Source organism: Puma concolor, chromosome B2, assembly GCF_028749965.1.
Source record: "Puma concolor isolate L17-30 chromosome B2, mPumCon1.1.hap2, whole genome shotgun sequence".
Classification (NCBI taxonomy): Eukaryota; Metazoa; Chordata; class Mammalia; order Carnivora; family Felidae; genus Puma; species Puma concolor.
Genome location: NC_141671.1, coordinates 152478114 through 152505968, shown reverse-complemented (window position 1 = coordinate 152505968; position 27855 = coordinate 152478114). Strand labels below are relative to the sequence as shown.

Below are 27855 nucleotides of genomic sequence, written 5' to 3'. Positions count from 1 at the left end.
CACATGCACAGGTGGGTCCACATGTACACACATGTATGTGCGAGTGTGTCCGTGCACGCACACATACGTGCATGGGTCCACACCTATGTGTACACGCGTGCATGCACGCACGGGAACGTGTGCGGGTCCGTGTGCACATGTATGTGCACGTGTGTGGGTCCGTGTGTGCACGCACGCATGCACACGGCAAGTCTGATGCTGCCCGGGCCGGGCTTCCTGACCCTTTCTGTGAAAGGAAATCTGGGTGTGTGCACACTGGCACGTGTAATAAAGGACCTGAATACACGTCTCCCATTTGCACTTGGCCCAACCGGCGCTGCTGAGCCAGGAGGCTGGGCAGTGGTTAACCCATCTGGGGGCGTGCGCTGCCGCTGAGGGCTTGTCCTGTGCACACGCGCCGTGTCCTCGTGCTGCCTGGACTGGGGGACACGTAGGAACATTCATGCCCCGTGGAGCCCACATTTTCCAAATCTGCTTAGGGAAGGAGGCCGCTCTAGCCACCTTCACGTGTGGTCAGAGGTTGCTGCCATGGGGGATGGGCCAAGAGGGATGGCCAGGGTCACTGTGGTCACCCGATCTCCCTCATCAGACACACATCACCAAGGTAGGTGATGGGCCAGCCCTGGGCAGGTGCAGGTGGGGATGACAGGCACATGCACATTCAGAACACGGTGACGGCCAGGGTCGGGGGGACAGGTGTCCCAGGCTGCCCGTCTGGCCCCCGTGCGGGAAGTACCCAGGCCCAAGACCACCGGGGGCAGAAGCGTGAGGAAGCCCAGTGGGGCCCAGCGGGCGGAAGGCCTCTGGGCCACCTGGGGTTGCTTCTCCCCGTGATTTTCCAAACCCTGCTAGACCAGTCCCTGTAGCAACAAATGGGCTTGGGTCCACCCTGATCTAAGATCTATGGGCGTTATTTTCCTTCGCGGTAAGGAAACTTTTGGGGACCAGGGCTCAGCCCGGCAGACTGATCTGCTGTTGCACAAAGAAGGTGTCGGGTGAGGTGAGCGTCAGGGTGGGGCGGAGGTGCCCCGGTGGCACCAGGAGGGTTGGCGGCCGTGGCGGGTGGAACACGGTGAGGTGGGCGGCCCTGGGGGACGCCGCGTCTATCCCCGGCTGCCACAAGAGGGCGCTGGAGGCACGCTGTGCTGCCTGGGCTCCCGAGGAGGGGCGGGCCCTGCCGTGCGGGGGCGGGGGGGGGGGGGGGGGGCGCGACACAGTGGGCTTGCACACGTGGGACACAGGCCTGGGTGCTGGGGGCGGGCGGGCAGGGCCTCACATCCAGGCCTCTCTCCCATCACCCTGAGGACGGCCAGGGCCCAGGGCCCCGTGTCCTTGGCAGTGGGGCTGTGGGGACCGCTGGCTGACCCTGAGAACTGGAACCCTGCAAGGGCTTCTATTTCCGTCCCTCCTCAGGCCCCGAGGGCAGACGAGAAGATTATGCCAAGTGTCTGTTAACCACCGGGTGAGGTCCGGCTGTTGGGGTAAGCGGGCGGCACAATTAGAGGCCAAGAGGGGCCTTGGTAGTGGCCTCCCTCCCTCCCCGCCCACCCACCCGGAAGAAGTGAAAGCCATACACACAGCTGAGGCCAGAGCAGCCGGACAGGAAAGTCAGAACAGCAGCTTCTCCTTTTGTGTAGGTCGGGACTTTGTCTTCCAGGCAAAACTGACATTTTCCTGGAAGAGGGGTCTTAACTAGCAGGGATGGCTGCTTTGTGAGAAAAGGCAGGTCGGGGCCGGCTTGGGGCTGCCAAGTGGGCCGATTCAGCCGCACGCCGAGACCACGGGTGTCCACTCGGTGAGGAGGGTCGTGTGGCCCCCAGGGGTGTGCTGGGCAGGGGCACAGGGCAAGGCCCCCACACGTCTTCCGCACCACTGTCAGAGGGGCTGGAAGGGAAGCCCACCCAGCTTGCCCCGGAGCTGAGGGACGGGCAGGCGGCTCGGGAAAGTGGACGCCGGAGGTCAAGTTAGCAGGTGTAGGGTCACAAAACCCCAAGGGCTTGTTCGATGCAGATCCCCGGGCCAACTGCCCGGGCTTGCCCTGACCCCCTGCCCTGCGGTGCGGTGGGGGGATTCTGGCACCCCCTGGAGCCGCCCTGGCCGCCAACCCTGTGGGGGTGCGGGTGTAGACATGCACCCGGTGGTGGTTTTGTTGGGCCTGGCTGCCCAGTGCAGGGGACTTGCCATCGTGGGGGACCCACAGTGCATGGACGACCTGGACCCAGGAGTCCAGAGGGCGTGTCTAACCTTCGCCTTGGTTTTGTGAACCCTGTGCCCCGTGGCCCAAACTCCCTGGGAGACAGAATCCAGGGTACAAGACATCCTTTCTGCAGGAAGCCAACTCACTCCACGGCCAGCGGCCTCAGAACCACTGTGTGGGCTTTGAGACTCGGCAGAGGGCAGAGGGCAAGAGCGGGCCGGCCAAGGACGAGGGCGTCCGTCCGGGAGACCGGGGCTCTTAGAGATGGCCCCCGGCACAGCGGCCTGGCCGCTCCGAGGAGACTGGCCTGTTTCTTCCATGCGGGAGCAGGGGGGCCACGACGCCCACCAGTGTTCGGCTTTGGGCCCCATCAGCACACAGCTACGTGGTTTTCTAAAATTGGCAAAATGGAGACTTTTTCACCACAAGCGGTTAAGACCCGATAACTGCCCGACGAGGGCTGGTTCCCTGGCCCCTCGCCGAAGGGCCTGGACGGAGCCCGAGCCTATGGGCGCCGGCGTGAGAGGTCCAGCCAAGGGAAGCAGACTTGCAGGCGGGTAGGGTCGTCTGTGGGGTCCTCGGGTGACCGCCCCGGGCGGGGACAGCACTGGTCTTCAGGAGGCAGGGCCGGCCTGGTGGGACGCACGCGGGGACCGGAAGGGGGAACGGCCGGGCGGGGACAGCAGCCCTGACGGCCCTCTCATGCTGCCCACTGAGACCTTCGAGCTTCCAGTGAGCACGCCCCGAAGGCACCAGCACCAGGGGCCAGATGGCCGGCGGTGATGCTCCAGAAGGGGGTGCCGGCCTCGCCCTGAAGGCGGACAGAAGACGGGAGGTGCTGGGAACCTCGGATGGTCCGCACTCTTCGCCAGCTTCTGCGACATTCCGACTGGACGTTCTTAACTTGGATCCCAGCGCTCGCCGCACACCTACGTCACCAGCAGGGATCTATCTTACCCTGTTTCCTGCAGGAGCAGGACACCCCCAGCGGTCCCCGTTGTGGCCTCGAGCCCCGGCGTCCCTGCCCCGCCCCTACCTGCTGGCCGCCCCGGTCACCCACCCCCACGCCACTCCGTCCCGGTGGCCGCCTCGGTGCCGAGTCCACCCCGGAGACGGCTGCGCCCCACGAGGCCCCCTCGTGGCTTCACTGCAGACACAATGGTTCAAGGCCACGCGTTCGGGCCGCAGCACATACTGAGTCAGTGTTGAGGGGGACGTGACTTCCCTCTGACATCACACTCGTTCAGCACCCTGAAACACGGCTGGGTGTGGGGGGTGCCGAGGAAGGGAGAGAGAGCGTCCTTGTGAGCAGGTCCTAAGAATGCGGGAGACAAGCCCTGGGGAGGAGCCGGGGGGGGGGGGCCTGTGCACGTGGACGCAGGCGCCCACCGGTGGGAACTGTGCCCGAGGAAGGGAACCGGGGGGGGGGGGGGCGCACAGGGGGGGCAGTTGGCCTGTCGATGGAGGGCAAGCCTGGGAGGCAGAGTCCCCAGAGGGGAACGGGGGCCTGAAGCAGGTGTCTGCACTGAGGACGGGCGGGCTGCCTCCCTCGGCCATCATGTCAGACCTGTCCTGTCTGGGGACAGCAGCGCCTGGGCCCCCGTCTGGGGAGTGGGTTCTAGTCCACACACCCCTCGTTCTCGTGAGGCCCCCCCACCCCGTACCCACAGATGTCATGATCATGTCAGGGGTCCCGGGGGAGGGGCAGTCTAGGGCAGGACTGATTCCCATCCTGCTTCTGGAGTCTTGGGGGGGGGGGGGTTGTTGGGTTGACTGCAGTGTCCCCGTGGATGGGCTTCCAGCGTGTGGCCGTGGAGGGGTGGGGGGGGGGGGTGAAGGCCCCAGGGCCCGGTGGGGACAGTGCTCCACGAGTGTCAGGGCAAGTGGCTGCCGCCGATGGAGCCATGGGCTGGCTGCAGGCCCACCCCCCCCCCCACGCACCCCTCCTACGCCCCTGGGCCCCCAGCTTGGGGAGACACCGGGCCCTGTGGGGTGACGGAGACACAGCCAGGCCGTGCTGTGTGCAGCCCCCAGAGCCGCACGGGGGGGCGGCAGGGGCAGGTCGGGGATTCACGAGGCCCCGAGCCCCGGGTCGTTCTCTGGCGCCCCCACAGTGACGCCCGCCCTGAGGCCAGGGCTCGGTTCCTCTTTGGCCGCAGATGAAGCGTTTTCTGACTCGGCCAAGTACGCCACCGCGTCAGAGACCGGAGGTTTGCGTCATCACCGCCGACACGGGACGGCGACGGCGGAGAACCTGGGGGCTCGGGCGGCCACGGCCAAGTGCCGACAGAGCCCCTGAGGGCGCGTCCGGGCCGTGCGCTCGCTCGCTCTCCCGCGGACGCACCGGTCACTGCGCGGTCGGGCCCCGGTGCCGTGGCGCCCCCACAGCCGGGCCTCCACCGCTGCAGCCTTGAGAGGCCGGAGCCCCCGGTCCCCAGGGGCGTCCGGGGCGGCGGGCACGGGACGCGGGGGCTGCGGGGAGGACGCGCCCGTCCGGGCGGACACACGCAGGGCGCGGGACCGTCCGTCTGCGCCCCGTCGCCGGGGACCGCGCTCTCCCCCCGCCCCCGTGGCTCGGGCCGAGGCCTGAGCGCAGTCTCCTCACAGCGAGGCCGTTTGCGCTACGGACCCAGGCGCCAGCGTGACTCCGGAAGCCGCGTCCGAGCCGCACGGGCGCGAACGCAGACCAGCGCGTGGTGGGTGCGTCGGCCTGGCCACGCCCGCGCTGCGTCTCGGCACGCTTTCCAGGCGCCGCCGTGCCGACGCGGTGACATGCGCGCTTGTGCGTCAGTCAGCGCGCTGCCCGCGGCCGCACCGCCCGGAGCCGAGGCCGCGTCACGCGTCACGCGTCACGCGTCACGCGTCACGCGTCACGCGTCACGCGTCACGCGTCACGCGTCACGCGTCACGCGTCACGCGTCACGCGTCACGCGTCACGCCCGGCTCTGGGACGTCGGCCTGCGGGGAAGGCCGTCAGGAGGAGGAGCGAGACGGCCGCGCCCCGAGGGCTGCTGTGCGGCGGCTCGCAGGTGATGGGAGGGGCTTCGGGGGCGGAGGAACCCGTCCCGGCCACGCGGCCGTGGTCCCGGACTCGGCGCTCCAATCCCGGGGCCTTGCCGGGTCTGCGCACCCCCCTCCGGCCGCACACAGCGTGGCTCCCCGTGCTTGTCCCCGAGAGCGCCCCGAGTCCCCCAACCCCGAGGGGCGCCTCGGACACGCCCGCATCCGCCTGGGAGTCTCTGCCGCCTTGACGGGTCGGCGTGTGTGGCCGTTTCCTTGAAAACAGGCGGAAGGAAGTCCGGAACAAATGAGCTCATTTTCGGGCGCGGACGTCGTCAAGTGACAACAGGAAACTCGTTTCCGGGGGGTGGGGGGGGTGGGGGGGGAAGCCCATTGCCACGTGCAGCCCGGCCTCCGCTTCTCAGTCACCTGGGTTTTCGGGGGACGGGACTGCCCCCTCTGGCTTGGCCGCGCTGGACTTGCCTCGCCCGGGCCCCAAACCCCAGGCACCGCAGCGTCTCGGCCACGTGCTTCCGGCAGGGGGACACGCACAGGATCACCAGCAGCTTCGCGTCGCCACCTTTATGACAGGACGGAGCAGCAGGTGGAAAGGACCCCGAGGAAAGACGGCGTCTCTACACGACTTGAGGCCGCGTGGGGTTGGGGCACCGCCGGCAGGGATGCGGGCCCGGCCCCCAGCGGTGGCGGGGCCGAGTCCCTCCTGCTGGGGGCGCGGGCCACGGGTCCGGCCTTGCAGGGCGGGGCACCCTCCCCGAGCCCCAGCACCCAGGTCCCCGCAGAAGCTGCCTCGCTTTTCGGACGACGGGGAAGGCTGAGCAGCACTGAAGGAACAGCAAAGACCAGGGGGAACGGGGAGCCGAGGAACGACCGAGAAATGCTGTGGGAGGGACGACGGTGACCCGGGGAGCCAGGAAGTCCCCCAGGGGGACATGTCCAGGGGGAGCGGGTGTGCCCGGGGCAGGGACAGGGCGGTAGGACACCTCCCCGGGTCGCGTCCCGGGGGAGTTCCCTTACCGAGAACGTCCTGGAGAAAGTGGGTAAGCTTGCTGTTCCGGTACGGGACGTGGCCTCGACGCTCCGCCAGGGCCCCCAGGACATCCGCGAGGGCCGCCAGGCTCCGGTTGATGAACGAAGTCTCCCTCAGGGCCGATCCTGTCACTCCAGACACACCTGGGCAAGTGCAAAGACCCGGCCACACAGGATGTGCAACAAAGTCTTTAACAATGTCAAGGAACGAGCCAGGAAGAGCAAAACCGGGACGTCTCAGGGCGCGTGCGCTGCGTGGGGGGCACACCGGCCGGGGAGACCCCCAGTGCACCTCACCAGGAACAGGTGGGCAAGAGCCGCGGAGAACAGCACGGCTTGGGGGTTCTCACATCTGGGGGCAGTGGTGAGACCGCGCCCACGGCGGGACGGGAGAGAAGACAGCAGAAGGGAACAGTGCCCGGCACCCACGGCCCGCGCATCCCGCTGGCCCCAGGGAGGTGCCTGCCCTGCGCTCACCCACACACTCGCTGCCTGCCAGGTCCACGAGCTGAAGCTTGGCGTGCACCTGCTCCGCGGGTCGCTGGGCCCCCAGGGCCCCGGGCCAGGCTCTGCCCCCCGACGCGCTCCGCCTGCTCCCCTCGGGCTGCGGCCCGTTGGCCTGCTGCTCGGCTGCACGGGGCTGATGCGCACCTAGGAGGGGGGGTCCACGAAGCCTCCCTCAGTGGCGCTGTGGAGCGGGACCTCTGCCCAGAGCGCCAACCCCGGAGAGGAACTCACTCCCCCTGCAGGCGGGCAGGGCCGCGGCGGGGAGGGGCTTCCAGAGGGAGGCCACCGCTGCGGAAGCTGGGGCTCGTGCCCACCTCGTCCCACGAACAGAGTGACATTGTTGGAAGTGTTCGGTCACGACAGTGATTAAAACCCAGTCCGAAAAGCCCGTGAGCCCCACCGTTTGTCTCCGAATCCTCCTGAGAAATCCCGACAGACCCGTGCCTCCCTCTGGGGTGTGTGTCCGTCTCATCGCGTGCTATTCCCAAGACGGCTTCTTCAAGAGAGTTTTTAAAAAACCTAAGTAGTGTATGCTCACCGTGGAAAACATTAAAAATACACAGAATGGGACAAGAACGAACACAAAAGCCACCCTGGTCTCCGCTGCGTTTCCACTTGTGGAGACCGACCGTGGGCTCCCGGACAGAGGTCCCCTCCCTGCGGGCGAGCCCATCCTTGGACCAGTCAGGCCCAGCTCGGGGGCGCAGGGCGGGAGCAGGCCGCCCACACCGGCCTGCAGGCAGGGTGAGCGTTGACCCGCTGGCACCGGGCGTCGGTGTCGCCGCCGTGTGAAGTTGGGCCCTGCCCCAGCCGTCCTCCGCGGGTGAGCTCTGGCTCCGTGAGCTGGCAGAAGTCGGGCTCCTCGGGCTCCGTCCTTCCCAGCCTCGGGGCCTGATGGCCGGGCAGCGCCCCGGTGCTGGGAGGGTCGTGCGGGCGGCCCGTGTGCGCGGCCCTGGTCCTCGTCCTCACCGAGACACAGACCCTGGCAACTCGGGTTTGCGACCTTCTAAGCCCACATCGCATCTGCAGTCTCACAGGTGACGTGTGCACCGCGTGCCCAGATGCAAACACGCCCGCTCCTGGTTAACGAAGAACCCCCCCCACCCCCCATCCCCTTTCCCCCCAGCCTGGTTCCAGAGCCTGCACATGTGTTCACCACCCCCAGCCGGGGCCCGTGCGATGATGCCTCAGAGCCTGCAGGTGCACGGGCTCCTTTCCTTTTACGTGGATTTCATTCCGTGCCCGGACCAGGCGCGCGGGGCCACTTACCGGGGCTGCCACGGGCGGGGGCTGTGGTCAGAGTCGCCGTTATTATCAGGTGGGATCTGGAAGAATTGGCGTGCACTGAGGTGGCCAGCTCCGCCCTGAGCTGCAGGCTCCCAGCAGCGAGCGCCATGAACTCCGCGGCACTGTGGACGGGCCTGGCAGAGCGGGGGGGGGGGGGGGGGGGGGGGGGGGTGATGGGGAGCTGGCTCCCGGCAACGCGAGGGACGCCCTCCACCCTCGGCCCACGTAAACCAAGTGTGCCCACTGTGAGAGCCGTCTGGAGCACAGCTTAGACAAAATAAGGCGTAGCAAATCAGACGTTGTGCTTTTCTGACGCCCGGCTTACTTATTGTGAATCGCTTTCCTCTGAAATATTCAACCTTCTGGGGGGGCCAAGTGGAGGTTCTCAACCTTTTGAACATCAAGCATTCCTTTATTCGTTACGCCCCCACGGACTCCAGGAAGAGTCTGTTTCCCTGTTCTAGTTAGTGACTAACACCTAAGCAGAGGTTCCCATCAGCAGGAGCGATTTTGTTCAGTCTATCAGACAAAAGCTGAAAGTTCTGCTTACTTTGTGCAAATTTGTGGCTAAAGGCATCATTTCCTGTAGGTTTTTTCAGACACTGGAAACAGCTGCAGACCCTTCACTTACTAACTCTGGGACCCCAGGCTCGCTGCCCTAACCCTCATCACCAAGGGGACCCAGCCTCCCCCCACCCCCCAGACGTGGATTCAGGAGCATATTTAGGAGCTTTAGGAGCATATTTAATCAACACAAGGGGACGTCCTTTCTTACAAGGTGATTAATTATTGGTGCATGCAAGTGGAATGAGGGTGTCTGTACTTGACCGAGGGACGGTGGGCAAGACCATTTCTCCGAGCTCGTTCCCTCTTCGGGAATAGAACATGTTCTATAAAATTTTCATCAAGATATTTTAAAAGGTTAAGGGACTTGTCTGTTTTAATTGTCATTTAAAAAAGATAATTTCTAAGGCGAATTGGAAAATGCGGAACACACCCTAAGCACAAAAGCACCCTGTGGTCCCCAGCATGAAGGGCCCGTCAGGGAGGCGTGGCCAGCTCTGCTTGGGGTCCCGTGAGGGGCAGCGGCTGAAGGGCCACGCGGAATACTCACTCTCGGGTCAGCAGACAGACCTCCTGCTTTGCCTCCTGGGTGGTCAGCACCTCACGCTTGGGCCCAGACGCTGCTGTGCGACCGTCTTTGGCCAGAAGGTCAAAAATGTCGTTATTATAAACTTCCACTATGGACACGTCAACCTTCAGGCTCCTTGACGGGTTTTCTGAGATAAGCCTGGGGATGGGGGGACACGAGGGACTTGGGTAACCCCTTGGAGAAAGCTGTGGAAGAATGGCTTTCAGAAGGAGGTGACAACACTCGGCATTAGGGCAGCATCTTACTAACAGCACAAGCACGCAGGAAGACTGGAATGTTCCCTTCACATTGTAGGGTAAGTACCCGCCTTGGGAACAGCGATTTTATCTGAGTTGTATCTAAATCAACGACTCTGGCCCTCAGTACCCTTAGGATCCCAAGCCCACGAGGAGAAGAGGCACAGAGAACTCGTGGCCTCGACTCGGAAAGCCCCCCTGCCCCCGGGTCTCATCCCCGCACAGGAGCCCAGAGGATTTCCAGCACTGTTCCGGAACCCGGGCTCGCCTCGTCCACACGCCTGGAGACAGACCCACAACCCCACCCAGGGGGAGAGTGGCCACCCGCACAGCCCCTCACCACTGAGGCCCCCCCGTGTCTTGTGGGGGTCACGGCTTCCCCGACGCGCACACAGTTAAGGCCCATTTCACTCTGGCTAGGATGCCTTCCTGTCCGTAAGGGAGTCCTGGCCCCGGGCTGGAGCCCGTGTGGGCGGCCTGGCACTTCGGGAAAACGCAGTCTGGGTGTGTCTAATCCAGGCACTGCCGGCTCAGGGGTTTCCTTAGGAGCCACGAGGGAGCCAAGAATAAAATGAGCAATCCTTGTCTCCCGGTGACACGGTCACGAAAACGAAAAAAGGTAAAATGAGAGAAAAATAAATTAAATCCTCCCGGGAAGAGAGTTCCTGGCACAGACCTCGGATTGGGGTTACTCTCGGTGCTGGGGTCTCCCCGGGGCACTCGAGCAGAGTGACCCTCCAGCCCGAGACACTGCTGGGTGGGGGCCACGCGTCCCCTCCTCACGCCAGAAGATCACAAATGTGACCTCGGCGTGGCTCCCTGCCCCGGGTGACAGGCCGTGTCTCTGGCTGTCACAAAACCCGGATTAGAGGTCTCTCATCCACACAATACAGGGAGGGAGAGCTCAAGTGAAGATCTTCTTCCAGGAAATTAGGTCCTCGATTGATTCTTTGTCCCTCAGCTCGCTGGCTTCTGCCAACAGTGCTGAAAGGCGGTTCGGTCTTGGCCTCGAAGAAGCCGGTGTGTGGCCGGCAAGTAACGCATGTTCCAGTTACAGCACAGTGTGATGCGTCTTACACACAGGTGTGCGAGGCCCCGCGAGGCTCCAAAGGGGGGCACTGAGGCAGGGCGGGCGTCCCCTCCCCTCCTCCCTCCGCACGTGCTGCTGGATCGTCACCGTCCGGCTGCCTTCACTCTGGACTTTCTGAGGGCGGAAAGTCACCACGCTCACCCTGTGAATCCCTCGTGCCCTCGGCCCGGCGGCCAGAAAACCCTCCCGATGTCTGCCGATCGGCTGAGATCACCCGGGAAGGACGCGGTGGGAGCCCCGGGCTCAGGAGGGCCCGAGAGGGTCCCCGGGGGGCCGTCATCCTGTTTACAATGGCAGGGCCGCCCTTGGTAACCTCGGCCGTCCGAGACCAAGATTCTTTAGGGTGAAAGGTTCACGAAAACATCCTCCAAGATCAACGCCCGGGGTCCAAAGGCTCCAGTGAGGGGCACAGAGGCTGGACCGGCCGCTGCCCCGGGGCCCCTTCCCCGGGGCATCCGCCGCGGGTCCTCTCCCTGACTCCCGGGTCCCTGCCGTGTCCCTCCTTCCACGTGACAGCTGGGAGAGCTACGGGCCGCTGCCCGGGGAGGCTTCCCTGGGGGAGAAGCCGTCGGCTCTCGGACCAGCCCCGGCCTGGCTCCGCTGAGGACGCCCATGACACCCGCTGGGGTTCTAGCCCCTTGAAATTCAGTGTCCCCACATGGAGGTCTCTGTGACCTGCGGTGGGCAGGCTGAGCCGCCGTCCACAAGCCCCCCACCCACCCTGGGGACTGATGTGCTCCTCCCCAGGGCGGGGGGTGGGGGGGGAGGCCAGGGCTGGCCACGGGCCCTCCTCCCCCATCTCTGACAACGCACACCCTCAGGAGGGGCAGGCCCCCTCACTGGCCTCGCGGCCACTGAGCTTTCTAGAATGGTTGTGACACAGCACAACCTCACCTGGGCTGACAGGTCGTCAGTAAACTTAATAAATGCACGTGTCTGTGTGCACAAATACTTAAAGAATATCGGTTTAGGGGCGCCTGGGTGGCGCAGTCGGTTAAGCATCCGACTTCAGCCAGGTCACGATCTCGCGGTCCATGAGTTCGAGCCCCGCGTCGGGCTCTGGGCTGATGGCTCGGAGCCTGGAGCCTGTTTCCGATTCTGTGTCTCCCTCTCTCTCTGCGCCTCCCCCATTCATGCTCTGTCTCTCTCTGTCCCAAAAATAAATAAAAAACGTTGAAAAAAAAAATTTAAAAAAAAAAAAAAAAGAATATCGGTTTGAAGAGGCACCAAAATATTAGGCTGTGTGGGAGTTCTTATGTCTTTGGCTCTGATTTTAAGACACAGAAGGGCCGGGCAAGGAGACACAGGGACAAAAACCGAATCTCAGGGCAAGGAGCCACGTCTTCATGGGAACACAGTGCACACGGCTGCAGTCAGCGGGGTGCAAACGTGAGAAGGTGTGTCTTTTTTTTAAATTCTTTTTTGTGTTTATTCATTTTTGAGAGGGAGACAGAGAGAAACACAGTGGGAACAGGGGAGGGGCAGAGACAGAGGGAGACAGAATCGGAAGCAGGCTCCAGGCTCCGAGCTGCCGGCACAGAGCCCGACGCGGGGCTCCAACTCACAGACCCTGAGATCATGAGCTGAGCCGAAGTCGGTCGCTCAACCAACTGAGCTACCCAGGCACCCCAACGTTTATTTATTTTTGAGAGAGAGAGAGACAGAGAGAGAGACAGAGCATGAGCAGGGGAGGGGCAGAGAGAGGAGAGACAGAATCAGAAGCAGGCTCCAGGCTCCGAGCTGCCGGCACAGAGCCCGATGTGGGGCTCGAACTCACGGACCTCGAGATCCTGACCTGAAGGCGGATGCTTACTGAATGAGCCACCTAGACACCCCAGGAAGGTGTATCTTGCAGGGCGGCTCCCTGAAGGCAGGGAGGGCTGGTGTCTGGGCCAAGGGGGTGGAGTGTGGGACCACAGCTCTGTTCCAGAATTCCGTGGTGATTTGGGCAGCAGGACGGCCTGCTGCTATCTGTTTCCAAGAGTAATTGTGTTGGTAAAACCATAATATGCAGTGGGTCCCTTGTGGGGGCGTGTTCACGGGACAGGAGCGTCCCCAACGTGCCCAGCTCCCTGTAGCTCCGAAGAAGTAAACCAGAGGTGTCTACTCTTTCCAGGGCCAGGAGGCGAGGAAAGGACAACGGAGGTTTCCCTCGGTCCCCTTCCCGTTCTGGAACAGAAAAAACTCCGTGCGCGGCCCTCTCCCGGCCAGGGAAGCTGTCTAGCTAGGGATCTCCCTCCAGCAGTTTTCTCTTAACGAAGCGTTTCGACATAGATGTGCCTTAAGAATTTCTAGCGTCCGTGGTACCGAGGCGTGGCGTGTTTGAACACTGCGTGGTCTGTCGTGGGTCCTGGGAGGAGCGCTGGGTGTGGTCTCCGCACCCTCCCGTCCCCCCACCCCCGCTGCTCCGGTCCCCTGCTCGCTGCCCCCCAGGTACCTGAAGAGCTCTCCGGCAGCCCTGGGCAGGACTCCCAGGTCGCTGTGCGGTTCCCACGACGGGACGGGCTCCCCCGTGGACTGGGGGCCCAGCATGGTATAACTCTTGCCACATCCCGTCTGTCCGTAAGCCATGATGCCAACGTTGCACCTAAAACCCAACACGGATTTGAGTGCCGGAAAGTGCACAGCGCGTCTCCTGCCTGACTGGATTCTAAGAAGAATGTTTTCTCGGATGGACAATGCCACACACTTTGCTCTGCAGTCCGTTCCTCCAGCCCTTACGAGTCGGGCTTTTCTAGAACTGCAGCTCTTCTGTGCACAATCCCTGCAGCCGTGTGGTTCACAGCACAGGATTCAACCACAGTCACGTCCACACACACAGCACGTATCTCATCGGCACCTGCTTCTCCTCGGCGACTCCGTGTTTCCTCCAGGCGCCCGCTGCGGGCGCCCTGCGCTCAAGGCGCGCGCGGAGATTCCAGCCTGAGCGAGACCCCCCCTTGTCCCCGTCCGCCTTCCGTGCAGCCCGGTCAGCTGGGGCTTCTGATGCACGTGGAACGACTCAGAGGTCTGCACGCTGTCCTGGGCCGTCCTACGATATCTCCCCATCACACACATGACCCGGGGCATTGCTGACAGCATCGTGCTTAACGATCGTTGCATATTCTTGTGCTTTGTTAGTTCAAGGGGCGGGGTGTTTCCACACCCACGGTCAGCCGGTGTGTGCCACAGTGTTTCTGACAGGCGAGCGGCCCCCCACACCCCACAGACGGGTCACGTCCCAGGGGACACGGACGGTGGCTGGCCCTCTACATTTCCTTCCAGCTGTTTCTTCAGCCCGAAACAACGGAAAGATGGGAACACGGAAAAAAGTATTTGAAATAGATGTAAATTTATAGGATATGATATAAATAGATAAATGATAGGGGTTTATAGGCGGGGCTGTGCGGGTACAGGTGTCCCAGACCTCCAGGGGCGGAATGCTAAGCCCTGACCCCCGTCACGTCACGGGGGAGGTGAGACCGTGCACCTCAGAGGTGGCTCAGGGCCCACCTCAGAGACGCTGATTTAACTGATCGACCTTTAATCGATGGACAGCCTGAAGGATCCCCAGCAAGCCAAACTCACAGAGGCTGTTGCTTCGATCACAGGACCTTGCAGAGTGTTCTGACTGGCTGCTGCCTTTAGCAGGGACCCAGGAGGCCTACCACCCGGCATTTTCAGTAACAAAAGCCTCCCCGCACCTGCCCCGAGGACAGGCGTGTGCAACCTTGGACCACAGCAGATAAGCGGGCCCTGACGGGGACCATTCGAACCCTTTAGGGACGTGGAGAGGAAGGAAGCCTCTTGAAGAAAGCCTCTCAGGACTTAAGGCCATCTGTTTCGCATTTAAAATGGAAAGGCAGCTCTGGGGACGATCGTGCAACCACCACGCCTTTTCTATTTCTGGAACCTGCTTACTAAAGAGAGGCCTGCTTAAAAGAAAACCGAGCTCTCCCGTGGCTCCCAGTGGAAGAACTTTTGGGGGAGGATATAAAAGCCCCCACATTCAGCTCTTCCGGGAGAAGAGCTGCAGCAGAAGCTGTCATAGTGCAGGGTGGGCCCGCGGGCGTGTGCCACGAGAGCCACGTGGCTCTCCCGTGAGGACCTGGCCCCCTCTCCGGCCCCCGCCGTGCGTTTGGATGCTAGAACGCCGCGGGCGGAGACAGCCCTGTCGCTACAGCTTCCGTGCTGCCGACGTTGGCCGTGTGGCAGCCTTTGCTGGGCAAACACAAACACGCCTTCTTCAGGACACTGCACGCAGCCTCCGCCTCCAAACTGGGGTTCCTCCAGGCACCCTGAAGTAGGAAGTCCTGGCGTTCCGTGTCAGCTACACAAACCTGGCTCCACTCGTTGCTGAAGACACAGCAACTCCGAAGGTGGGACCCGGGGCCAGAGGCTCCTTCTCGAAGGGCTAGTGAGTCCCTCAATCTAGAGTTAACGTGCTTCACAGACCTCCTGAAAATTCTAAAATGCACAAAGAATCCCAGAGAGAACCAGAGCAGGTGCTCACGGCCGTCAGCCCGCACACACGTGACTAGAACATCTTTAGGACCCGAGGCAGGTGTGCTCGCGGACGCCCTCCCTCGAGTCCCGCTTGGCCCTTCTCCTGACACACCCAGCCCCCCCCCCCCCCCCACCACCCATGGCCACTAATCAACAACGGGGCTACGGGTTGCTCTGCGTTGTATAAAATGCTCAGGCTCTAACGTGATACACTCATCCTGTAGCAGGAATGAGATCTGCCTGTAACTGTGATCACTGACCTTGGAGATATTATAACTCACCCGTCCAAGAGTGACGTAAGCAGGGGGCACACATCCCCAAATACCACTTGCTGGGATTCCGCGGGGCCATAAACTCTGAGAGGCACAGGGAAGATGATGCACGGTTGGAAGAAAAAGAGATTTACCTCAGTAACCAAACAGGAAAACCTGCCGAGAACACTATCTTCATCCACTTCCCATATGAGCCCCAACATCGTCAAGATCCTTTTTTTTCTTCAACAAGAAAAAGTTAATTCCATGGCCTTTCCAGCTAACAGAGGTTAAGGAAGACGGAAGAATTGTCTCCTCTGTTATAAAAACACAATAAGCAAAATTATGAATGCTTGCAAAGCAGAAAGAAAAAGCAAGCAAGCAAAAAAAAAAAAAAAAAAAAGAAAGAAAAAAGAAAAAGAAAGAAAGAAAGAAAGGATACCGTGTAATTATCCCGGAACTAAATTAGCTCCACTTAAGTGGGTCCAACAATAATAGTGTAAAAATCATACTCCAGGCAACATTTGATACACAGTATTTGATTTTTATGCTGGAGCTCTTAACAAACAGTATTGTTTTCCTAGGCCCCAGGTTAGCTGGGCACCAGGACCGGGTGTCTGCTGTGTGAGGGAATCAGTGTGGCTCTGTGTTTAGAAGCTCCCACAAATACAGCCAAGCAGGAAGGACTTCCAAAAAATGCAGTTCACTGCACAATTTGAAACAAGACCGGAATGCAGCCGCAGAGCGGGCTTTGTGCCAGACTACCGAGCGCGCAAAGCATGCCGGGCGCAGATGTACTGAATCGAGTGCACCCTGCATCCAAGCTTAGGCTCCTGAAATACAGGTTTGTATTCGGCTGGAACCAAACTTTTCTCTTCTTTCATTTTTAAAACGTTTCATGATGTCCAATTGATCCCTGTTACCTCTAGAAGCAGGATTAATTTTATTTTACTTTTTTAATGTTTATTTATTTTTGAGGGAGAGAAAGAGCATGGACGGGGGAGGGGCAGAGAGAGAGGGAGACACGGAATCCGAAACAGGCTCCAGGCTCCGAGCCGCCAGCACAGAGCCCGACACGGGGCTCGAACCCATGAACCGTGAGATCATGACCCAAGTGGAAGTCGGGACTCAAAACTGACTGAGCCACTCAGGTGCCCTGATTTTTGAGAGAGAGAGAGAGAGAGAGAGAGAGAGCCGGGGAGGGGCAGAGAGAGAGGGAGACACAGAATCGGAAGCAGGCTCCGGGCTCTGAACTGTCAGCACACAGCCCGACCCGGAGCTTGAACCTACAAACCACAAGATCATGATCTGAGCCGAAGTCGCACATTTAACCGACTGAGCCTCCCAGGTGTCCCTACATTTATTTATTTTTGATAGAGAAAGACAGAGCACAAGTGGGGAAGGGCAGAGAGAGAAGGAGACACAGAATCCGAAGCAGGCTCCAGGCTCCGAGCTCTCAGCACAGAGCCCGATGTGGGGCTCAAACCCATGAGCCGTGAGATCATGACCTGAGTGGAAGTCAGGACTCAAAACTGACTGAGCCACTCAGGTGCCCGGATTTTTGAGAGAGAGAGACACAGAAAGAGAGAGAGTCGGGGAGGGGTAGAGAGTGAGGGAGACACAGAATCTGAAGCAGGCTCCAGGCTCCGAGCTGTAAGCACAGAGCCCGACGTGGGGCTCGAACCCACCAACCGTGAGATCATGACCTGAGCCGAAGTTGGCGCTTAAGTGACCGAACCACCCAGGCGCCCCAAAGCGGGATTAATTTTAAACTTCAGAGGCATCCCTTATACAATGTGGGTCGTCATGCATGATCAGGAGGGCGTTTGGAGCAAGGGGTGCGATGCTGAGCTCCTGAATCTCTTTTTTAACTTGTCCCCCAACTCCCCAGGGCCCGTCTACTTTGCACAAACCCGCCCTCCGCCCGCAGCCGGTTGAAGCTGGCCTCGTGTCCATCTGCTTTGTCTGCAAATGTTTCGATGTGTGTCTGAAAAGGACGTGACTGTTCCAAAAACATCACAATGTCACCGTCACCACATTTTGGAAAACTAGCAGTAATTCCTTACTGTCACCCCCAAAGCCGTCCAGCGTTCTCTGACGTTTCTCCAGCTCTCCGGCGGGCTTATTTTTCCTGTCAGCCTTTAAAAATCACGATTCAAACAAGGCATTCCCACGGCCACTGGCCAAACATCTTCTAAATCTCTAATCTATAGTAGGGGTCGGCAAACTCTTCCTAAATAGTAACTAGTTGAGGCTTTGTGAACGTCTTACTTAAACACTCAGGTCTTTGCCACCAACGTGAAGCCAAGGTCAAGGGCCCTGTGCCACCTGCACTTGGTAACACTGTATCGAGTCATTACTCAGGAGCCCAGGTGGACACAGGGAAGCGATGACATAGATCCGGGCGGGACACTGACTCCACTGGACGTGACGCGTGGTCGTGCACCGGCCCCTCCAGAGTCAAAGGACGTGACTTTGCGCAGGGGCGGTGAGAGAGGTGGCGGGCCTCGTGGATCCGTGCAAACATCAGTCACACTCGTGCACACGAACAGCTGAGTCAGAAGATACCGTGGGAGGAAGTTCCCACCGATGGCAGGAGGAAAGCAAACTGAAAACCCAGCCGTAACCCTCAGGAGCAATGTTCACATCCTTTACGGAGAAAACTCTCAAACTCTCCTGAAAGACATAACCGAACTCAAGCAAATAAAAAGACAGACCACGTACTTGGACAGCAAGACTCAACTCTGTGAGGAAGTCAGTCTTTTCCAAAGTTCGTTTCTAAACTTGCCTTACTCCCCCCCAAAAACACCCCCCAAATACCACAGATGCCATCACGTTTTTCTCTGGAGCCAGGTAATGTGATTATACAATTGCGTTGGCAAAACAAGAGGTCAGAACAGAAAGGAAAACCCCGGGGGGGAAGAGAAGGAGCAGGGGTGGGACTGTCCCTGGGGACCCTCCGTGTGCTGTGAAGCCTGCACCCAAGGCTGTGGCCGTGCACCTGAGCCGGGGGAGGGGGCGTCCAGGGGACCCGAGACAAGTCTAGAACTGGACCCGCGTGTGCCAGCTGTATCATAAAGGAAGCATCTCAGATTAGCGGGGAAAAGATGTGTTTCACTAAGTGGTGTCACTAACTGGGGAGGTACGTGGAAAAACGTAAAATGGGATCCATCCCTTAGACACTATTCTAGGATGTTCCAGACAGGTCGTAAGTTTGATGTGAGAAGTCAAACCACACAGATATTAGAACACGTGGGTTTATTCTTCTCTAACCTGGTGGCCTTTGTCACTGTAATTAAGTTAACAGGGGGACAGCTTTGGCACAGGTAAGAGCTGTCAGAAGCAAAAACAAGATCAAATAACAAACTTGGAAAAACGGTTGCAACTTAAATCACAGACAAGAGATCAATATCCCTAACATACAAAGTGCTCTGGAAAACAAAGAAAAAGGCCAATGCTGATTGTCTTGTGACATCTCCTTCCGTTTCTTACGTGTTCCTTACGCAGGAACACGTTCCCTGTATTTCTTCTTACATCAGAAGTCCTCTCTGTATCTTGTAGAAACACATCTAGAGACACGAGCTGACTGGACAAAAAGGTGCAGGAGGCTGTTAGCTGCCCGACAGGGTGTCCGGCCTCCCACCAGAGAAGCTGGGTGGAGGCCAGAAGCTGGGAGGCCCCAGGTCCAAGCGCGTCCTGGCGGGAAGCTGTGGGCACGGGGGCCGGGGTGGGGGGGGGGGGTGGCGGGCCAGCTGACCGGCAGGGCTAACCCAATCTTCACTTGCCAGGGGGAAGGCGAAGCCGTCCTGGGGGTCCGCTCCACACAGCCAGCACCCCCACCGTCTCCAGGGTGCGCCCGGCCACACTGCGGTCCTGACCCTGTGGGGGTCAGGGGGGTCTCTGACCCTCTGCTCCTATCTCCTCTGTGCCTTTGACCCTTTTGTCTCCCTACTGGAATGTCCTCTCTTCTCTGCCTGGTTAACGCCTGGTTAACAGAACATCAGGACCGGTGCAGACACCGTCAGCTCACCTCTAGCCCCGCCAGCCCGTAACATGAGCTCAGGGAAGGCTCGAACTCACGACCCCGGGAATCGACGCAAACGTGTGGGGACATCACAGCATGAATGCGTGTAACGGGGGGACACAGCCAAGAGTCCTTCAACTACCTGATACATCCATTATGCTCAAAATAATGAAATTACTTCTTATTTTTCTTATGGCATTTTGGGTCAATGGCTGCCACTTTTAATTTGCCATTTTAAAAAATAATAATGTATTTTTATCCCACTTAGAAGATAGCAGCGGTTTTCTGACTCTGGGCCCGTTCATACTTTTCCTGAGTTTTTTAGGAAGGAACGTATTTTCCCCTTCACACATATTTATTTTTAAAAAGGGGCTAAGTACTGAAACTGTTGAGAGTTTCTTTCAACCCTGAAATAAAATATTTTGACATTTATTAGTTCCGTCAAAAGCTCTTATAAAATAAACAGTGTTCTGATTTCATAAGACCCATATGCTCTGCTGATTTTGAAGTGGGACAATCCTGAATAAATTCTTCCCCGGAATAAATTCTTACGGAGATTTAAGTGTGAATTCTTGCTTCTTGCTTGGATGGACAGCGACTGGCACAGATTCCTTCCTTTCTTTTTTTTGTTCAGCCCAAAAACCACAATCAAGACCTTCCCCTTCAGTCTGACCCCAATGTGTATGGTGTGCTGCCCCCCCCCACCGGCTCCCCAAAACAGGGTCCCCGTGACACCGACAGACGCGTCCCCGCCCCCAGCGCCCTGCCCCCCTTCCTGGGTCCCACGGCCGCGGCAGGCACACGACGGCCCAGACTTGACCCTGGAAAGGCGTGTGAGCGGCCGGCCCTGGCTTCTCCACCCGCGGTGCCCGCCCAGGGGCTCCTGACAAGGCCAAGCCCCGGGACCTGCACAGACGTGCTTGGAACATGTGAGAAGCCACAGGAACACGAGGGGGACTGAAGACCCGCCCCGTGGCAGCGGGCTGGGGTGGCGTGGCCCGCCTCGCCCTCCTCTCGCTCGGAGCACAGACAACACAGGACCCGAAACGCCCGGCGAGACACAGGTGGCCCTGAAGGCCCACGGGAGGGAACGCTCCAGGTGCACGAGGAGAGGCAGCCGGGCTGCGGACGAGAAGCTGGCGCTGACAGCCGGCCCCTTTCCTCTGAGGAAGGCCCCCTTTCCCCGGTGGTGTCGTGTCTGAAGCCCACACGGCCACTTCAGCTTCCTTGTTAAAAAAAGCATCAGAGTTTACGGATTGAATCAGGACCCACACGTCACAATTAGCCCACTTGCCTCCTCAGGTCTCCTTGAAACATTGGCTGTATTTTTAAAATGGATCCCGTGCTTCGGCCACGGAGGCGGCAGCTCCGTGGGCACGGACGAGTGCACACAAGGCCGCCACCGAGACGGAGAGCAGCTCTCGGCACGAGTCTCCCCCGTGGCCTCCCCTGTGGCCTCTCTTGTGGCCTCTCGGTGGACAACCCCTCCCGCCTCCCAGCTCCTGGCAGAGTCTGGCTTGTTCTCCACCCTCAGGCCTTCGTCTCTTCCAGAAGGTCTGGGTCACTTAGAAAGCGCGTTTCATGTCACAGAACACCGGGTCCAAAGGGGCGGTGCCACCTTCGTCCGCATCAACCACGCTGACACCTCCAGCCACCAGCCGGTGGTTTCGGCATTGGGCCACGTGGACTGGTGGCTTCCAGCCGGCCCTCCCACGAAACTAAGGACGTCGGCGTCTCTCGGCTGCAACGTCTGTACTGACACTTTGCCCACCTGCTTACGGCGTGGTCTGATCTCTTCCTCTCTGGGTACAAGTGCTTGGTAAGCTTTGTGATTTCCAAAGGTTCGCTCTGGCCTGGGGCTCGCCTGCCCTTTCTCCTGGTGACATCACACACACAGAGCGGACGGTGTCTGTGGCAAAGCCCGATACATCGTTTTCTTGTATAAATCGCGCTTTTTGTGGCATTTCTGGGAACTCTTTGCTTAACTCGAGGTCACAAAGACTTTTCTCCTGAGTCATCTTCTGAAAGCGTTGTGGTTTTATGCGTTATATTTAGGTCTAGATTCCATGTCAGTTACTTTTTTGCAAAAGGTGTGACCCACAGGGGCGCGTGGGTGGCTCAGTCGGTTGGGCGTCCGACGTCAACTCAGGTCGTGATCTCGCGGTTCGTGGGTTCGAGCCCCGCGTCGGGGCTCTGTGCAGACAGCTCAGAGCCTGGAACCTGCTTCCGATTCTGCGCCTCCCTCTCTCTCTCGGCCCCACCCCCGTTCGCACGCGCTCACGCTTTGTCTCTCAAAATAAATACACAAACACTGAAAAGTGGGGTGCACAGACCAAGGCTCATTTCCTGTTTGCAGGCTCACCCACTGCTTCACCGCTACTTGTCACAAAGGCAAGCTTGGGGCGCCTGGGGGGCTCAGTCAGGCATCTGACTTCGGCTCAGGTCATGATCTCACGGTTCGCGAATTGGAGCCCCGCGTCCCGTTTGCCGCTGTCGGCGTGGAGCCTCCTTGAGATTCTCTCTCGCCCCTCTCTGCCCCTCCCCCGCTCACCCTCTCTGTCTCAAAATAATAAATACACTTAAACAAACAAAAAAGACAAGACATGCTTTCTCCACTCAATTGCCTTTGCTCATTAGCAATTAGTGCAAATGATGGGATAAATTGTGAATTTCATTAACCAAATGCTAACGCAAGATTTATGTTTACGTGACTTTGTTTTCTGTGTCAAAGCACTTACCTCTCAAAACTATAAGTGTTATTAATCGGCGGGTGAGCGGCCCGATCACATTTCACCAGGACTGTTTCCTAATAAAAAAGCGTAAACAAGGCAGTTAAGACACAGCCAGTGCTGCACTGGTAACACTGAGCAGGGGTTGACAGACCACAGCCCTCGGGCCAATCCAGCCTGTCGCCAGTTTTTGTAAACAAAGTTTTGGTGGAACGCAGCCACGCCCGGTTTACGGATTGTCTACGGATGCATTTTACTGAACCGCACAATTGAGTAACTAAGACAGCGACCAGATGGTCCCCAGGGACTGTAACATTTCCTTCCCCTCTAGGGGACACGCCGGCCAGGCGCTGGTACGAGAGGAAAGTCGACTCCGCGAGGAACGCCCGGAGGAGCTCGTTCTCTGCTACAGACGGGGGTGGGGGGGCGGGGGGGGTGCAGCGGCCCAGGGAGGGGCCTCTGCGGGCACTTGACCTCTCGAGTGAGGCGTGAGACTCTCCCAGGACCGACGAAGTCCCATCTCGGACATGTTATTTCATTATAACTGGTGGGGCTAAAAGTTTTGCTTTTAAATTTTTTTTTTTTTTTCAACGTTTATTTATTTTTTTTGGGGGACAGAGAGAGACAGAGCATGAATGGGGGAGGGGCAGAGAGAGAGGGAGACACAGAATCGGAAACAGGCTCCAGGCTCTGAGCCATCAAGCCCAGAGCCTGATGCGGGGCTCGAACTCACGGACCGTGAGATCGTGACCTGGCTGAAGTCGGACGCTTAACCGACTGCGCCACCCAGGCGCCCCTAAAAGTTTTGCTTTTAAAACGCGTGGACTTTGGGTCTTGCCCCGCTGTCTCCTTCAATGCCATCTTGTGTGGACAGGAGCAAAGGCTGTCTTCAACAAGAAACGCAACATTAAGATTACTTCTCCTGAAGCGCGGAAACAAAAATACACATTCCGAATGGGTTCCAGTTCTAAGACAAAATGCAAATTCATGACCAGGCCTGTAGCAAGAAGTGAAAACCAACCAACATTTGATTTTTCCGTGACAGCCACTGGAGGGTGTGCCTTCCTGGCTCCCTGCGGGTCCCTTCACATATACGCGTATCTGCAAAAATAAATGCGTGTCCAGAAAGCGGCCTGGGTAGGCGCTGAGGGCATAGGCTGTGGGATTCAATGCCATTTGTTCTAGACGTGGTTGTTACTTCCCGCCAGCGGCGCGGGCCGGGCCATGGGGGCCGCGTGCGGTTGCGTTTGGATCTGCGAGGGCCGCCGGTTCAGGTGCTGACCTGGCCAGCGAGGTGAGGCCGCGCCGTCCCCGTGATGAAACGTGAAATGCTACAGGCACACAGGTGTGCGTGTGGGTAAGACGAGCTTTGAAAAAATGACTCAGCGGTGGCCTTGCCAACACACTCGATAGTTAGGCCTTGGATTTCACCGGAAGCATCTCGCGTGGGCCTTCCCTTCCCGACACCCGTTGCTGCTGCTCCTGGGGCGGGGGGTGGGGGGGGCGCGGGCTGACGAGATGGTCCCTGGCTTCCCCCCTGCGCTGGTCCCTCCGTCTCCAGCCCAGTGGCCTTCCTTCCAGTCCACGCTTTACGTCACTGCCTTGGAAATCTTTCCAATGTGTACATCTGACAAGAAGGGGATAAGTCGCCTCAACCGAAAAGTGTGAGGAGACAGTGACAGGACATCAAGCTGTGGGCGCACCATTCAAGGCCTTATCTCAAGCTGCCAGCCGGGGGTGGCAGAGTGGGAGGCCGTTTGCTACCATCAGGGAAAGTACGTCAGAGCAGAAAGGACCGGAAACCCGTCCACGGGGACTTTGGCCAGGACGGAGCAGCGGTCCGTGACTGGGGCCCCCCGTCCTGTCACACGGCCGCCGCTGCCCGGGCACCTTATCTAGTTACTATCCGAAGGTTTGGGGGTGGCTATGTCTCAACACGGCTTTCAAGGAAGAGGTCTTATCCTCAGGGGAGTCGCTAACGGAGAGTTCAGTTCTCCGCTGAGGATTTGTTGAGCACCGACAGTGTGCCAGAAGCTGCCGCAGGGGCTGTCTGTCCCCTTATGATACCAGTAATATTAGTATATAATAACAGTAATACCCCTATGAAGGAAGCAGCTCCTAAATCTTAAAAAGAAATTTTTTAATGTTTATTTATTTTTGAGACAGACAGAGAGAGAGAGAGAGACAGAGAGACAGAGAGAGAGGGAGACACAGAATCCGAAACAGGCTCCAGGCTCTGAGCTGTCAGCACAGAGCCCGACGCGGGGCTCGAACCCATGAACCGCGAGATCATGACCTGAGCTAGTCAGACGCTCAACCGGATGAACCCCCAAGGCGCCCCTCCTAAATCTTTCTAACTCCCAAACTCCGCAGGAAGACGCAGGACCGAGCAGTAAGGCACTGACACCGTCTTCAGAGCAGAAGCCATACCTGGCACCCGGACCCAGGATCTGACCACCAGCCTCGGCCCCTCGCTCCCCGCTTGAGGCATATTTTCGTGGTGGTATTCCTTTAATATTGTGCCAAGACGTAACCCTAGCCCCTCAGGATGAACGGCGCAGAAACACACACCCCAATGTGTTTTACTGACGTCTTCAAATGTCTGCGTTTTAACCATAAAGAAAAACAAATGGGAAATGCTAAGGTTTACAACGTCTCACCCAAAAGCTCAAGGGACACCCTATAAGGAACATAAGAAGCCATAAAAACAAGCATGAGTCCAGAAGCTTCCCTGGCTATTTAGAATGTCATCCTACGGTGTGATCACTAGATTTTAAGCAACATCTGAAATGATTCCAAGAGCAAAGTCTCATTTTCCCAAACACAGCTTAAATGTTCTTCCCTTCCTTTCCGAGCAAATGCCTCCTTGTTCATAGCACTCAACGCCCTTCTCCTCACAAATAAGACTCATTTCCCGCGGCCTTTTAAGATAATTTCCCTTCATCCAAAATTTCAGCCTCTTGCCCTCTGGCATCCTTCCTCCCAGGAGGGGAGCGGCCGGGTACTCCGAGATGGTCAACGCAGACCTGCGGGCACCGCTGTGATGGGCACACCTGCCTCATGGAATTGCAAGGCTGCCCCGGGGGGGGGGCATGTGGAAGGCGCCCGGTGCAGTCGGTCGTCGTCTTCCTGACGTTATACCAGTATTCTAGGTACTTATAAACATTGTATAATTTATAGGTTTTATTGGCATCTACATCAATATTCAATGCAAGACACTATTGAAATAAAATTTGAACTGGTGATGACCTCAGACGGGGAGGGGAGGAGGGGATCACGTAAATCATTGCCACACTCCAGTTTCCACGCTGGGCGACGGATTCGCAGAAGTGACCCACAGGCTGGGCCGAGTGTTCTTACGCTCCCAGACGTCCTCCCACGGCATCCCCTCGGAGATCGGGGACCCAGCCCGGGAGGGTGTCCACTCGCGGGGCACACGTGTGTACGAGTGCGCGGACTGGTGTGCTGGTCCGTGGCTACTCGGCGGAGCGGGGACAAGACATGGGCCCGAGCCTGCCGGCTGCTTCAATGCCTGGCTGTGGCATCCAGCCCCACCTTGCCCATCACCCAGCACCGCAGGGGCCGCCAGGACCACAGACAGTCACCGGCTCCACGCTTCTTGGAGGTCTTTGGGTAAGAAGCAGCCACAGACTTCTTCACGCCTAGTATAGACCCTATTTGCTAATTCGGACTCTGGTACAACTTGTTGTGTGGCCCTGGGTGCTCATTTATCTTCTCGAAGCCCCATTTCCTGCCATCTAGGAAATGTGCCAGCAACGGGGTCGGCCCTGGTGCGCCTCACAGAATTCGCCAAGTCCATGGTTCTAAAATTTGGAGAAATTAGTTACCTACGAAAGGAGAAAATATTAGGAACTCTGTAGTACCTACTCCAGAGACGTTACGCAGAAGAGGGTCGTTTTCAGACACCGAGTGAAATAAGGACAGTCCAGTGGAGGGCACTCGGCCGTGGCAATGGGTCTTCCGGCAGAGGGGTGTTTCCTTTCCTGGGATGGTGTGCACGCTGGAGACGGGATGAGGGACAAATTCTTTGTGAATCCGATTTAAAGCCATAAATAACTGACCAGTAGAAGAAAATGTAAGATACAGAGCTTGAGCTTGAAGTAAGCTGATGGGAAGAGAAAGAGAATTTCTTCCTTAAATCCTTGTAACTCCTTAAAAATGCAAACATCTTGTTCTGACCAAAGTCTGTGTAAGTCACACACTAGCTGTTGTAACGATTTTCAATTCTTCACAATTGGTTCATATTTGAGACACTAAATCTGGGTTCTAGAAAGCCCCTCTTACACCCACAATTTCACCGCAGGAAAGAGCGGATTTCACAGGCCTCAAGAAGCCGAGTGACAGAGCCGAGGTGCACAGTTAGCCTGTGACTCCAGTCTTCCGATTCCTATCCTGTTTCATTGGTGGCAGAACGGACAAGAAAGCCCCAGGCTGTGGAATGAACTAGAAGCGTGTGTATCATTCGCTCGTGTGCATGGAGACACGGCCATGCCAGATCTAGAACCGAGTGTCATGGTGAACAGAGGGTGAGGCCTACACGTGGGGGTGCAGACGAACTCCACAAATCAGCGGCGGAAAATTATGTGCGATTCCACCAAGAACCCCAGAGAAGTAAATAGATGCGGGGGTGGGGGGATGGTCTCATTCAGACTGGGATGCCCAGGCAGGCTGAGCGGAAGGGCATTCTGGAAGGAGGAAAGCGCATGAGTCTTGCAGGCAGCGAAGGGCTTGTCACGTTCAAGGCCAGTGTAGCTGGGAGCAACGCGTATGTTCCTCTGCACAAACAGAGGTCAGAATTGAGACTTCCCAGTTTCTTCTTCAAGCCAGGAGGCCCACGTATCTGACCAAACTGCATCTTCAAGGACTGCTCTCCCCAGCCACAGAGCGGATCGGAGATTCGGGAGGGCGAGGTTGGCGAGGCCCAGGGACAGGAGTGTGGCCCCAAGTGTGAGAGCGATGGGAATGAACTAAATCAGACCCAGGGGAGATTCCTCCTGCAGAACCGACAGGATCTGAGGGGCACTCAGGAGGCAAGAGTCCACAGGGACCCCCACATTTCTGGCACCGGACACCGGGCGGATGACTTTCCCTTGCGAAGATGGGGAGACGGGAGTAAGGGTGTGTCCGCAGGGAAAATGCGGAGCTCAGGTTGGGATGTTCTATGTTTGAGCTCATGCAAGCATCCCCAAATACCGGCTCGAGATGCAGAGGTCTCCCTCAGCGTGCTTTCGCGCCTCATCCCACCAGACACCGGAGTATCCGGGGCGTGACCGCACGTCTCTGCTTTCTGCGTGAGCCGAAGCTGCTGGCAGATGTCACCGCCATCACGGTTACGGCGAGGACCAGGTGAGCCTCGGTTAGGGGACAAGTTAAGGACCCTATGAAACTTTGATCATTAACGATTTTGTCTTAGGGATGTCAAACCCCATCAGTCTTTGTCACGCGCCTCTCAGAAAATGTTTTTGACCTCAGCTGCAGATATTTGCAGGAAAATCATTTGACCCCTAGGCTTCCTTAGCTGTATTCGGAAAGTCAAGCCTGTGACCGTCAAACTGAATGGCGTGATAAGAGTGAAAAATAAGGGGGAGCCACAGACAAGCAGACAAAGCTGCAAATCTCTTCTTCCATATCTGATTGTCAAACAAGCAGATGCGTGTTAAGTGGGAAATGCACCTAACTAACCCTGAAGACAGCCACCGAGAACTAGGGACAGTGGCCAGACTCCTCCCCGCGAGACTGATTTTATTTACAGTGTGAATCGCCAACGATTCAATGTTGGATTAGGTCGCAAACTGCAACGCAACGCTGTGCCACACGTGTGACACAGA

The 27855-nt window shown here is 58.3% G+C and overlaps 2 protein-coding genes across 3 annotated transcripts in view; one reads left to right on the top strand and one right to left on the bottom strand.

Annotated features, from left to right (window-relative positions):
- The window catches only part of FRMD1 (FERM domain containing 1), a 34007-nt gene extending 29511 nt beyond the window's left edge, over positions 1 to 4496 (top strand). Inside the window, 1 exon segment of the mRNA XM_086708418.1 lies at positions 4357 to 4496. Coding sequence (XP_086564544.1) covers positions 4357 to 4496 — 140 coding nt within the window.
- Positions 4497 to 5494: 998 nt separating this feature from the next.
- Positions 5495 to 27855, bottom strand: part of KIF25 (kinesin family member 25) — a 45834-nt gene continuing 23473 nt past the window's right edge. The window contains exons 8-15 of one of the 2 annotated variants that reach the window (XM_086708321.1): positions 22016 to 22083; positions 15284 to 15358; positions 12955 to 13104; positions 9153 to 9329; positions 8021 to 8172; positions 6722 to 6895; positions 6233 to 6388; positions 5495 to 5777 (exon numbers count right to left, since the gene is read on the bottom strand). In XM_086708321.1, the coding sequence (XP_086564447.1) occupies positions 5623 to 5777; positions 6233 to 6388; positions 6722 to 6895; positions 8021 to 8172; positions 9153 to 9329; positions 12955 to 13104; positions 15284 to 15358; positions 22016 to 22083 (1107 nt within the window). In that variant the 3' untranslated portion in view covers positions 5495 to 5622. Of the gene's footprint in view, positions 6389 to 6721; positions 6896 to 8020; positions 8173 to 9152; positions 9330 to 12954; positions 13105 to 15283; positions 15359 to 22015; positions 22084 to 27855 lie in introns of both variants that reach the window. The other variant, XM_086708320.1, reaches the window with a different exon arrangement.